This window comes from Pelophylax lessonae (genome assembly GCF_965119305.1).
Source record: "Pelophylax lessonae genome assembly, chromosome: 3".
NCBI classification, from domain to species: Eukaryota; Metazoa; Chordata; class Amphibia; order Anura; family Ranidae; genus Pelophylax; species Pelophylax lessonae.
The window spans coordinates 228,757,726-228,770,359 of record NC_138770.1 but is presented as its reverse complement, the minus strand read 5'-3'; the positions used below and the strand labels follow the sequence as shown (position 1 = coordinate 228,770,359).

At 45.7% G+C, this 12,634-nt stretch overlaps 1 protein-coding gene across 3 annotated transcripts in view; it reads right to left on the bottom strand.

The window, feature by feature from the left end:
* The window catches only part of XRN1 (5'-3' exoribonuclease 1), a 223,576-nt gene that overhangs the window by 154,989 nt on the left and 55,953 nt on the right, over positions 1-12,634 (bottom strand). For all 3 annotated transcript variants that reach the window (XM_082248988.1, XM_082248987.1, XM_082248989.1), the window contains exons 11-13: positions 8,420-8,480; positions 2,160-2,262; positions 270-359 (exon numbers count right to left, since the gene is read on the bottom strand). In XM_082248988.1, the coding sequence (XP_082105114.1) occupies positions 270-359; positions 2,160-2,262; positions 8,420-8,480 (254 nt within the window). The remainder of the gene's footprint in view (positions 1-269; positions 360-2,159; positions 2,263-8,419; positions 8,481-12,634) is intronic.

The following is a 12,634-nucleotide window of genomic DNA, read 5'->3' as shown; positions in this document are numbered from 1 at the left end:
ATAATATGCAAAAAACATAATCGCCTTTCACTTCAAAGTGAAATACTCTGCATAGAATATTCTGAGAGAGAGTGAATATAAGGTCTATAATAATGTCAGAGCAGACAATGAGAGTTAATCTTCTCTTCATGTCTGTGTGCTTCCAACAAAGAGATGTCTACATTCCAATATACTACATAGCCATGGAGACTACACTAGGTCTTTTTCAGTTGTGTACTAGACACACACAGGAATGCTGCATCACTAAGAATAAAACTTTTTCCACTCACCAGCTCCAGGATTGGACCCCATGGTAGTAATAGTGCAAAATCCACTGTATAGCCAGGACATAACATTCAGCTTGTTCAGCCAGAAACTCACTAAAAGAGTAATAAGAAAAAGTAATAATTTCAGACTTGGAAATCTCTGTATGTTCATATGTTTCAATTCTTGCATTCCAATAATGAAAAAGCACAAAACAGCAAAGAGGGTCCTAGGGGAACCATTGAGCAGGCATATACTATCAGGTGGAGCTAACCAATGATATATATAATGAGGAAGAAGTTTGATTAGAAGAGTGATGAAGGAGGTAGGGCACAGCAGTGCTCAGCAGACAAACTGCACAGATAAGAGAGAAAAAGGGATATGAAGACAACACTTGTCCAGGGAAGGTTACATCAATTGCCAGCCAGTTCATCACTAGCGGCAGTCCAGTGCAATATTGCAGGGAGCCATTATAAATACATTAAGGCAAACCCAGAAAGAGCACCTAGATTTTGCTCCAACCGCTCGGGTTCAATCCTCTTGCCCCCTACATCACTACAGCAGTAAAAGGAAGGAACCCCAGAGACTGGCATCCAAAACTCCCAGATGTGCTGTATATTAGCGAGTCTAGTGGAGGCAACAGTGCTGGAATGGAGGGAAGGCAGAAATTGTATGTACAACTTTTGTCTGACAAATAAACATTTAATAAATGGCAAAGGGATCACCACAACACTATGTAATAGATAAAACACATAAAACATAAAAAGCTAAGCACATTAAGTTTGCTTTCAGCTTCCATTGTCTTATTACAACCTCATACCGAGCAGTTTGGTAGGGGTGGAAGTCACTGCTGTGAGGGCACATTCAAGTTTCTTGAAGTGGAATTCACATTTTTTTTTTTATTTATTATTTTTTCTTTAAAGGATTGAAAAAATTCCAAATGCTACATGTCTCCTTTACACTGTAAGGCCAACCCCCGTTTTCTCTACCATACAACGCTGCTGGCCCTCTTTTAGGTTGAATGACAGCACATTTCTACCCAGTTCTTGTGAGTCCTGCTTGTCACTGAAATACTCCCTTGGGGTAGATCATCATGCAGTTTGGGCTCACAGTACTGCAGGACAAAGTGATGCTCACATGTCATTACCTAAGCACTGTTCAGTCCAGGAGGAAAGCTGACCTCTGCCACAGCTGAGAAAGAGGAAAGACCCTCATTTTACCAGATCAACTAGAAGACTGCAGTGAAAATGATATGTTTAGGGGGTATTGTTAAAAAAAAAAAAAAGATCTAGGGCAGTGATGGCGAACCTTGGCACCCCAGATGTTTTGGAACTACATTTTCCATGATGCTCATGCACTCTGAGGTGTAGTTGAGCATCATGGGATATGTAGTTCCAAAACATCTGGGGTGCCAAGGTTCACCATCACTGATCTAGAGGAATAGGTCTTCAGCAGTGATATAAGAGAGTTGGAGTTTCAAAGGAGGGAAAGAAGGAAGAAAGAAAAGAAGGAAAGGAAGACGGTGTTAAATAAAACCAGTCACTGTTGTCCAACAATGCCAATCAGATTTAAACTGTAATTTTTACAGCTGTCAAAAGAATCAAGGTTGTGGAAACAGGCAACAAAGAGTTTATTTTTAACCCATCTTAATAAATATGTATCTGTGGTACAAATAACATCTTATTTGGCCTTTAAAGAAATAAAAACACATTTTTGATTTTACACTAGGCATCATTTTGCATTTGATTTTGATCTCCTTGTCATCTGTACGACCCTAGTTCGGGTCTGTTTTTTTACAACTGTAGCTCAAAGATAACAAAGCTCACAGCAGTAAAGGTTATTTGAGGGGGCAAGTGTTCTGGGTGAGACTGATATGTACTATTTAAAAGTTTTAAAGCAAAATTTCATATACTCACTCTGACACAACCTCCACTCCCATTTTTGTCATGTAATAGGTTCTTTTGTACTGTCGAAACTCAGTCTCAAATAAATCTTCATCTTCTGCATCCTCATCTAAACCTAACAAATCAGCAAAACAAGTGTACACAAACAGACAATGTATCAGGGAAGCATGCTCAAAGTTTTTTTTTTTTTTTTTTTAAAGGTTTTTATTAAACAAACAAAACACAGTACACCAAAAGAAAAATGGCAGTGCAACATAAAAGAGAGGATACAGAACATACAAAGCATCCTCTCCAATCATCTAACAAAATAGAACCACAGTACAGAGAATACCCAGTAATCGTGGTATAAAGGGGGGTAACACATTATTATAAGCAATATATAACGACACATGCGGAGCAAAAGAAGGCACTTTAGACATCGCCTAGGAGGCGTCAGACACCGAGGAGGCAGTAAGATCAGAGTCTACCCAGAAGGACCAGATTTTAATTGAATTTCTTTGGACATCCTCTGGCCTCATACGTCAGTTTATACAAAGGCAGAGCCTGATTAACAATAGAGATCCAAAATGGAACGTCAGGGGGTGTGGAAGATTTCCAACGGAGAGCAATAGCTTTCCTAGCATAGAAAAAGAGCAAACGCAGAAATAGTTTCGTGCGGGCCGGAGCATCCTCATCATCCACATACCCTAGGAGACAACGAAGGGGGCCACAGACATTGGACAATTGAGAGATATCAGTTATAAAGGCCGTCACCCCTGACCAAAAGGCACGGATAGGGGGACATTCCCAAAACATGTGAAAGAAGGATCCCACACCATCAGAGCACTTAGAGCAGAGAGGGGAGGATAATGTACCAATTTTATGAAGGAACAGGGGAGTGTAGTAAGCCCTATACAGGAATTTCAATTGTATGACTCTATCCCTGGAGGAAATTACGACCGGGATTTGTTCAGGAAGGACGTCATGCCATACCTCCTCCGTCAAGTCCGGGACGTTCTCACGCCACTGGGACTCAACCACCGCCAAGCGCTTAGACTTAGAATGCAAAAGCCTACGATAATATGTGGAGACCAGTTTCTCATGTGAAGAGTCAGAGAGGAGATATTCCAAGGGGGATGGCTCCAGCGAGACATCCCGGAGGCCAAACTGCGCAGCCGCCGCATGTCTCAGCTGGAGGTAGCGAAAATGAGCCGTAGATGGTACAGCAAAAGTGGACTGCATGTCCGCAAAGGACCGGAAGGTTCCCCGGACATACAGGTGATCAACAGACTTCACCCCAAGACGGGCCCAAAAAATACCGTCGTCCCGACCGAAAAACTCCCGAAACCGAGGATTGTCCCAAAGGGGGGCATTAGGGGAGTACGACCCCGGAGGGTTGGCCTTACCCAATGCGGTAGCCGCAAAAACCCGTAGAGTGACCGAGATAAGTGCAGTGTTCGGCCTGCCCATAGTAGATCTACGGTGCAGCAAATTTTGCAGAGATTCATAGGACGTGAAAATAGCCGCCTCCAAAGCCGCCGCAGCATGATTGTCCTCGGGATGGAACCACCAATGTGCGTGTGCCAACTGGGATGCAAAATAATAAAGGCGTAGGTTGGGCGCTGCCAGTCCCCCCGCCAATACAGGTAACTGTAACGCATCTCTGGCCACACGTGCCGGCCGACCCCCCCAGATAAATGAAGTGAGGAGCGAATCGATGACCTGGAAACGACGTTTGGTAACATATATCGGGGAGTGACTCAACACATACAGAAATCGGGGAAGGAACATCATTTTAAAAATGTTGATCCTACCCAAAACCGTGAGAGGAAGCTGGGACCAGAGCTGTAGCGAAGATTTAAGTCGGGCAACCAAGGGATCTAAATTATTGGGGAGGAAAAGAGACAAGGGGAGTTGAATGTCAACCCCCAAGTATCGAAACCGATCTACCACCTGGAGAGGGCATGATGCGAGAGAAGGGGGCAGAACCTGGGGATCCAGGGGGAACAGAGTAGATTTACTCCAGTTCACCCGGAAACCCGAGAAGTGACCGAAGCGATCAATAATGGACAATAGAGTGGGGAGGGATTGATATGGATCCGCTAGATATATCAACATATCATCCGCATACAAGGAAACCTTTTCCTCCAAGCCATTGATCACAAAGCCCGCAACAGCCGCACACTGGCGGATCTGCGCAGCCAAAGGCTCAATGGCCAGGGCGAAAAGTAACGGGGACAACGGGCACCCCTGCCTAGTACCCCGAAAAATGGGAAAGGAGTCAGACACGGAATTATTGACCCTGATACGGGCGCGAGGGAGATAATATAGAAGTTGTACCCATTTTATGAACCCCGATCCGAATCCAAATTTCGCCAATACCTCCAAGAGATAAGGCCACTCCACTGAATCAAAAGCCTTGTGAGTGTCCAGGGCTACCACAACCCTGGCCCCCACAGAATCATGAGTCGTCTGAAGGTTGGTAAAAAGTCTACGCAAGTTGATCGAGGTAGACCGGCCAGGAATAAACCCCGACTGGTCCGCCCCGACCAAGTCCGTGACAACCGTATTCAGCCGTCTCGCCAGGACCTTGGCCAAAATCTTCACATCTGTATTAATGAGTGAGATCGGACGGTACTATTCACAGAGAAGAGGGTCCTTGCGCGGCTTCGGGATGAGTACTATAAGGGCTTCCGTCATGGAGGGTGGCAGACGTCCCTCCTTCAGAGCACAAGTAAACACTTTCAACAAATGGGGGACCAGCAATTCCCTATAGTGAAGATACCATTCAATGGGGAAACCATCCAAGCCAGGTGTCTTATTATGTGCAAACGTAGCTACGGCCTTGTCAATCTCATCTGTGGTCAAAGGGGAATCTAAGAAGCGAGATTGGTCAACCGACAATGCGGGCAATTCAATATCATATAGAAAATCATCAAGTTCGATAATAGTGTAATGGGCCTGGGTGCGGTATAAAGAGGAATAAAATTCAACAAAACTATGAAGAATATCAGGAGTTTGTTCTACAATGACACCGGCCTGGCTGGTGACCCGGGGAATGATACAAGGTTGAAAATCGGGCCTAGCTAAGTAGGCCAACAAACGACTGTTTTTGTCCCCCAGTTCAAAAATTCTTTGATTCTGATATAACAGTTTTTTCTGGGTGCGCTCAATAAGGACGAGATCCAAATCACGGGCTCTGGCCCGCCAAGCGGCGTGATTCTGAGGGGAGGGGTCGTCAGAGTATTGCCGTTCAGCCGTATGCAATGCCCGTTCGGCGTCAACCAACTTGGTCTGACGCGCCTTCCGAGCATGGCCTATGGCAGACGAGAAGGTGCCCCGCATAGTGGCCTTGAAGGCGTCCCAGGTCAGCAGTGCCGACCCCTCCCGTCCATTGAGCGCCCAGAAAGAATTCAATTCCGTGAGCCCCTGATCAGTCACCGCGGGGTCCGCCAGCCACAGAGGGCTCAGTCGCCACAATTTATAGTTAGGTGGGGACCCCAAAGCAAGGTCCACCAGCAAAGGGGAGTGGTCAGATACCGCCCGCGGGAGGTACCTGATCCCCGAGAGCGGACCCAGCAGTTCCCAAGAGAGCAAACAGAGGTCAATCCTAGATAGAGTGTGGTGTGAGCTCGAATAACAAGAAAACTCAGTAATCCCCCAATGTTTCCACCTCCAGGCGTCCGTGAGGTCCAATTTGTCTAAGTAGGAGTGCAGGGGGGTATGTTGGGAAGAGGCAGCCCCAGAGCGGTCCAAAGCATTGTCGAGGACCGTGTTAAAGTCACCCGCCATAATAAGAGGGCCCTCCGCCATTTCCAAAACCAAACCCAGAACACGGTCAAAGAATGACTTAGTAAACGGCGGGGGGACATAAACATTCACCAGGGTATAAGGTTTACCTAAATATTCAATAACAAGGATAACAAAGCACCCCGAGGGGTCCGTCTTTAAATGTTTAATAGTGACTGGAGCGGATTTGGCAATTAAAATGGACGTGCCTCGGGCATAGGAAGAGTAGGTAGAGTGTAGCGCATACGCCACGTGTGCCCGCTTAAGGGCCATAACCCTGGACCCCTGGAGGTGTGTCTCCTGTAACAAAACAACGTGAGGACTATGGCGTTTTAAATAGTCAAACATCAGAGACCGTTTCACTTTAGAATTTAGCCCCCTGACGTTCCATGAGATTATACGTAGAGTAGACATAGAAATATACCAACAATCAGCGTTAGCGCCCCGTAGGTCAGCCCAAAAACAGGCAAACCCCGAAGGGCCAAGGCACAACCAGCATCTGAGAGGAGCCCAGAAAAAGGAGTACACATAAGACATAAAAAGTGACCACAGGAACATAGTAAACAAAATCAACTGTATCGCATAAGGAGAGAGCATGACCCCAGAAACAAAAAAAGGAAAAACTGTACCGACCCTGTGGATCAAAATGGTGCAAACAAACAAACCAAAAAGAAAAAACCCGCCAAGACCCGCAGGTTGCGGATGGCAATAGTAACAAACACCCCCTCCCCCCACCCTAGCCCACCCGGCCCTCAAACCCCAACAATTGAGAGCTTTGTAGCCCATAACAACAAAAGGAAGTCAAATGCAGGGAAACGTGGATCTGCTCGTCCTGTAGTAGACAAACGAGAAAAAACAATAAAAAGGAAAGAGATGAGGGGGGAGCCCCCCCACCCCAAAAATGCCCAGCAGAAAAATCTGAAAAATAGGAACCCCGACCCTCAGAAAAAGGGAATAGCCATCTGTCCCAAAAAATCAATCAAGCGAGAGAGGGTCCATGAAGAGCACCAGGACGAACCCAGAGCCCAACCAGACTATCAGCAGATAGACAGTCTTTCATCTAGGAGGAGACCGCCGGTCCTGGCGGCCGGGAGAGCCACGGCCCAAGGAGTCCACCCAGTGCGCGGCCTCCCGAGGATCCTGGAAAAAATGAGCCTTGCCTTGAGAGATGATCCGGAGACGGGCAGGATAAAGCATACTATATGGTAACTGGAGATCACGCAGCCGCCTCTTAACTGCCATAAAGGAGGCTCGCTGCTTTTGGGTGGCTGCAGAGAAGTCAGGAAAGATGGAGATAGCATTATTATTGTAGGAGACACGGCCCTTCTCCCTGGAGGCCCGTAGCACAGCCTCCCTGTCCCGGAAATGCAGAAGTTTAATGAGAAGAGGACGAGGTGGCGCCCCTGGTGGCAGGGGGCGCAACGGCACCCTGTGCGCCCGTTCAATGGCGAATAACGGAGAAAAAACATTCTTCCCAAAGGTGTCAAGGAGCCACTTTTCCATAAATGATTCGGGGGTCTTTCCCTCCGCCCCCTCAGGGAATCCCAGAAAGCGGAGGTTATTACGCCGGAGGCGATCCTCCATGTCAGTGATCTTATCAATGGTGGCCGTGTGACCCCTCTGTAAATCAGACACAGAGGCCTGCAAGGGGCGGTGGGCATCCTCCAGGTCGCCAATGCGTTGTTCCGCGTTGCCCACCCTATGGCGGAGATTATGGACATCCTGCTTCAGGAATGACATCTCCATCCTCACAGACTCAATTTGAGTAGCGAGAGAGGCCTGACAGTGGCGGATGGCATCCATGATGGCAGCAAGGGATGGCTCAGGCCTATCTACCCCCACCCCTGCCTCAGCAGTGGGGTCCAGGGGGGAGGAAAGAAGAAGGTCACTCACAGTCTCATGCCGATGCAGGGAAGAAGAGTCGTCAGGCTCCGAACCACCACCGTGAGAGAGAGAGGCGGATGGCTGCGAGGATCGTGCAGCAGCAGCTGGCTGGCTCGAGCTCCGTGGCGGGCCGGCGCCATCTTGGGACCGCTCGAGGAGGGAGGCCGACGGCCGGGATCCAGGCGCCTCCGGACCAGGGGGACCGATCTTCACCATCTCCGCTGATGCACCGAGGGATCAGGAGTACACGGGCGTTGGAATCAGGTGAGTAGCGGCTCGGGGTTCCACAGGATCACTGAAGGATCAGGGCAAGCAGGAGAGAGCTCCGGGACCGCGCTGCTCTCACATCAGTAGCCGGCCACGCCCCCCCATGCTCAAAGTTTTTAATTTGTAGTTTCCAGTTTTTAAAAAACAATGTCATAAATGCCACTTGGTTGCAAGGCAGTATTCAATCAGAACAGTGTAATACTACCTAACAGTCCGAGTTAATACATTACTGATATGACAAACAAATCTGATTGGCTGAACCATGGCAACAAACATAATTAAAGTTCAACAATGCTGCATATAGGACACAAGTTTTAACAAAAAAAATAAAAAATAAGGGCAGGATTACGTACATTTGGAATCATCTTCGCCATCGTTTTCTAATGCAATTAGACAGAGAGAGTCATCGACAACCTGGAAAGACAAAAACCATATTGTTATAAATATACACGTTTTCTAAAAAATACATTTAATGCCCTTTCCACTTCCACTGACATTAACAACTTTTTGGCAGAGCCTGTGAACATGGCAGATTTAAGCTGCTGAAAGCTTCTCTCCCTCTGCTCAAATGGACTGTGATTACCTTAGGGGTACACATCTAACCATAAAGCAGCAACTTCTCATTAAATATTTGCATACAAAAATAGTGAAATGGTATACAGAACCTCAGAAATAAAATCGTATCTATTTTAAGCATGTTCACACTGGCTTTAGCTTGTATAAAAGCAGTGTGAACAGCAAGCTTTGACAAAGCATTTGCAGAGCTTTCAGCAAGCTTTGTTGAAGCATTTAAAGTACCATTCAGCTCCAGTTTGTAAATTCTGACCACAGATCCTAATCAAAGCGCGGATTACCACTTTAAGCAAGCTACTAGTAGACTTTGGCTCTTCATTTAGCGTGTTGAAAGCCTGCTAGCAACATTTACAAACTGAAGCTGAATGGTACTTTAAAAGCTTCTACAAAGCTTGCTGAAAGCACTGCAAATGCATTGTAAGAGCTTGCTGTTCACATAAGCTTAAGTCAATAGTAGGAGTGAATCATAAAAACAGAGGAGAGGACCCATGCCCTGTAATTTAGGCTAAGAATAGGATTTTACAGCAAGTCAAAAATCCTATTTTAATGGTGCATTACAAGAAATTATTTCCGAACTTGTGTCCCACTACACCAGGTCAATCCTAGTCTTACTGGTCAGGCATATGAGGCGAGACAGACACTGCATGCTTATGTCTCATGCTGCAGGAATGTTGATTTGCAACAATCTGGAGTGAAATTGGGCATATGGAACTTTCTCCAAGGAGGCCATCAGGTCTAAGATTCTCAAGCAAAATTTAAGGATCAGATGGGTTCTGGAATGCAAAGTCTGAACATGGACACAGGCTAAGGAAAACCATGCACCTGAATTTCTATAGGGTCTACACCAATGGTCTCCAAATTGTGGCCTAGGGGCCAGATGTGGCCCTCTGCTTGCCTTTATCTGGTCTTTGGGCACTATTCCACCAACGGACACCAGTGATGGAGCACCATTCCCTCTACTGGGATGAGAGAAGGTGGAACCACTTACACACCTGTATTCATTCCCCTTACTGACACCATCAATGGGGCACTATTCCTCCCATTAAAACCAATGATGGGGCATTTTCTACTCTCCATTGCCACAGCCCGGCCCCCCTAAAGCTTGAAGGACAGTAAACCAGCTGCTTGCTTAGACAGTTTGGAGACGCCTGGTTTACACAATCTGTTGTACATTGGTTGACATTGAGCTGACTGTTCCCTAGGAAGAAGGTTATCCAGGTATCCCATTATAGAGATACCCCAAGAGTGAAGCAGAGCAAGCACAGGAGCTAGCATCTTAGTGAAGACCCACAGAAAAACACAGGTAGCTTTGGTGCGCCAGGAATATAGGGACATGCAATAAGCTATTCTTGATGTCCGCAGAGGCCTGAAGGTCTCCCTGTTGGAGGGAAGCAATGACTGACCTGGTGAATTCCATAAAGAATTTGTGTACTTGGAGGTAGGAGCTCCGAACCTTTGTATTATTAGATTATACAGGATACATATAGTGCCAACCATTTGAGCAATGCTTACAATATAAAGGTGGACAGTACAATTACAACACAGTTCAATACAAAAGGAATAGGAGGGCCAAGCTCATGAAGCTTACAATCTAAAAGGAAGAGGGAGATCTAGTATTGGATGGATGCCCCCATTTGCTTTGGGGAACCTAATCCGGTTTGAATAAAACTACTAAAGTCTCTCCTTTTGCCAGACAATGGCTATGACCTCTTAGGACAGGAGATGTCCTACAGCAGCGTGAACATCCACAAAACTTTGCATAGATGTTGGCCTGTTTGACAACATGAATCAGGGTGAAGGCAGGGGCCAAAATTACCCTGGATACAATGTTCTGGACCCCAGGGTCTGAAATGTTCTTAGACTAGATGGTCATGAACACCATCGGACATCATCTTACTGTGACAAGTGGGGGCCCTCACTGAAAGAAGGACTTGCTTGTACACATAGAGGACATGGGAGTCTAAGACTTAAAGCAGGACAGTGTTTAAGGCTGTGACTTGGACCTGAAGATCTGAGAGAAATGAACGGAAATTTTTAATCTCAGGAGCAGATAGGTTGCGCCTTCTTTTTCTGGGGCAATTAGGGCATTCTTACGCAGCAGGTGACTTCCTTAATTAGACTGTACAAGGATTGACAAACTGGTGTGCCCATCAAATGGCATTTCTTTAACTGATGCTCCCAAGACCAACATTTGAGCCAAAGGGTCCTTCACATTTGTACCAAAGAAAGGCCTGTTCTGGATATTTGGCATAAAATATTCAATAGCCCACCCACACAATAAAGTAGGGCAACAGGCATGAGCTCCAGCTGCTGAAGAATAGCAGGATCCATCAGGATACATCCAGGACCAGCAGATATGACCTTGGAACAGACAGTTCAAGTCGGGCAGATGGACATAGTCACAACAGCAAGCTGTAGGAGAGGACCTTTTGGAATCTCTCCTTCATAGGTTATCCCTGAACAAATGCTTAGAAAGAGCAAGGACCTTTTTTTGGAGTAGGCCAATCAGGACATAGGACCAGATGCAATAGGGAATGCATTTTGGAAAGGTCTTGACATACTGAGAGAGTTGAATGCACAAAGGCACAATACAGGCCGGCCCGGCATCTTACTTGTGTTGAATTCCGAGTATGGACTCCAGGCTGTGCAAAGGATCAGTCATTCCAGAAAGCTACAAAATAAGCACTGATAGCTCTGCAGCAACTGAAGAAAACTTATCAGGAATCGTGAAAGGAGTGAAAAATGAGTTGTTTCTCTCACAGTACAGAAAAGATATCCATTCTTCTAGGATACTAGCAAAAATCCAAGGCATGCTGGTAGTGTGTGCGTGGGGTTATACTGGGCTTGCAGCTTTTTGTTTTGTCAGTATCCAATCTCCGAAGGGCAGCAGTATTGTCCAATGTGCCTAAACACTATTCCTGTATCCCCTAATGTATGATTAAGAAATTAACAATAATATACAAAAGTTGTGATCCAATTAAAAAAAAAAGATGTCGTCGTCTTTAGCACATTCATCGCTAAAACCTCCTACTGCAGGTATTTCAGCCAGGAATAGGCTGTTTGTACAAACCAGCCTTGTATAGTTTCTGTATTATGGGCGATAAGGACACAGGATAAGATAAAATCAAGGTCTAAAGCACCTGTAAAATCCATTGAATGCAGTCACAGATGGGCTATCACACAGTTTTGTGGGCTCAGGTGCTTTTCAGCAATAAAAGAAAGTGAAGATAGTGCAGTTCTCTCCATGATAAACTGCCATAGCTGTGTCCTTGAACTTTGTAGTCAATTGACACAAATGCAACAAACAAATAGGTGCTCTGTTCAAAAAGGAACAAGACACAAAGAATCCGATTTCGTGTGAAAGTGGATTCTTTGTGTCTTGCCAAAGCCCTGTATCCTTGTAATTTTGAGCCTGTTGTACAAATGCAGCAATCCAGTAAATATTCTATTTAGCAAGAAAAAAAAAAAAAACAGCAGGTGCAAATTGTCAACTACTGTATTAGTTAAAAGCTTTGTATTTAATTTTTGGCTCTGTTCACACCTACATATGTGTGCCAGTGATTTTTTGTGTTTAGGTATGGCATGTTTACAGTGGCCTATTTATTTCAAACAGCTGCCCTATGAGTGACAATTGCACACTATAGATGCGAGCACTATGTTTTGTGTTTACTTTACAATGCATTTTGGTGTGGATTTTCTCACACACTTTAGCATGGTGTGTTGGAGCACCATTAAATATAGAATCAAACCCAATTGTAAGACCATTTAAAAACAAAACAAAACAACAAACATGTTATACTTACCTGCTCAGTGTAATGGTTTTGCACAGAACAGCCCTGATCCTCCTCTTATTGGGTCTGCTGCAAGTGCTCCTGGCTGCTCCTCTTCTTGGTATGCCACCATAGGAAGCAGGCACACCAGTGGGCTCAATCTGGAACTATGCTGCCTGCATCCACTGACATAGACAGTGTGGCTCAGCCCTGCCTCTCACTCCC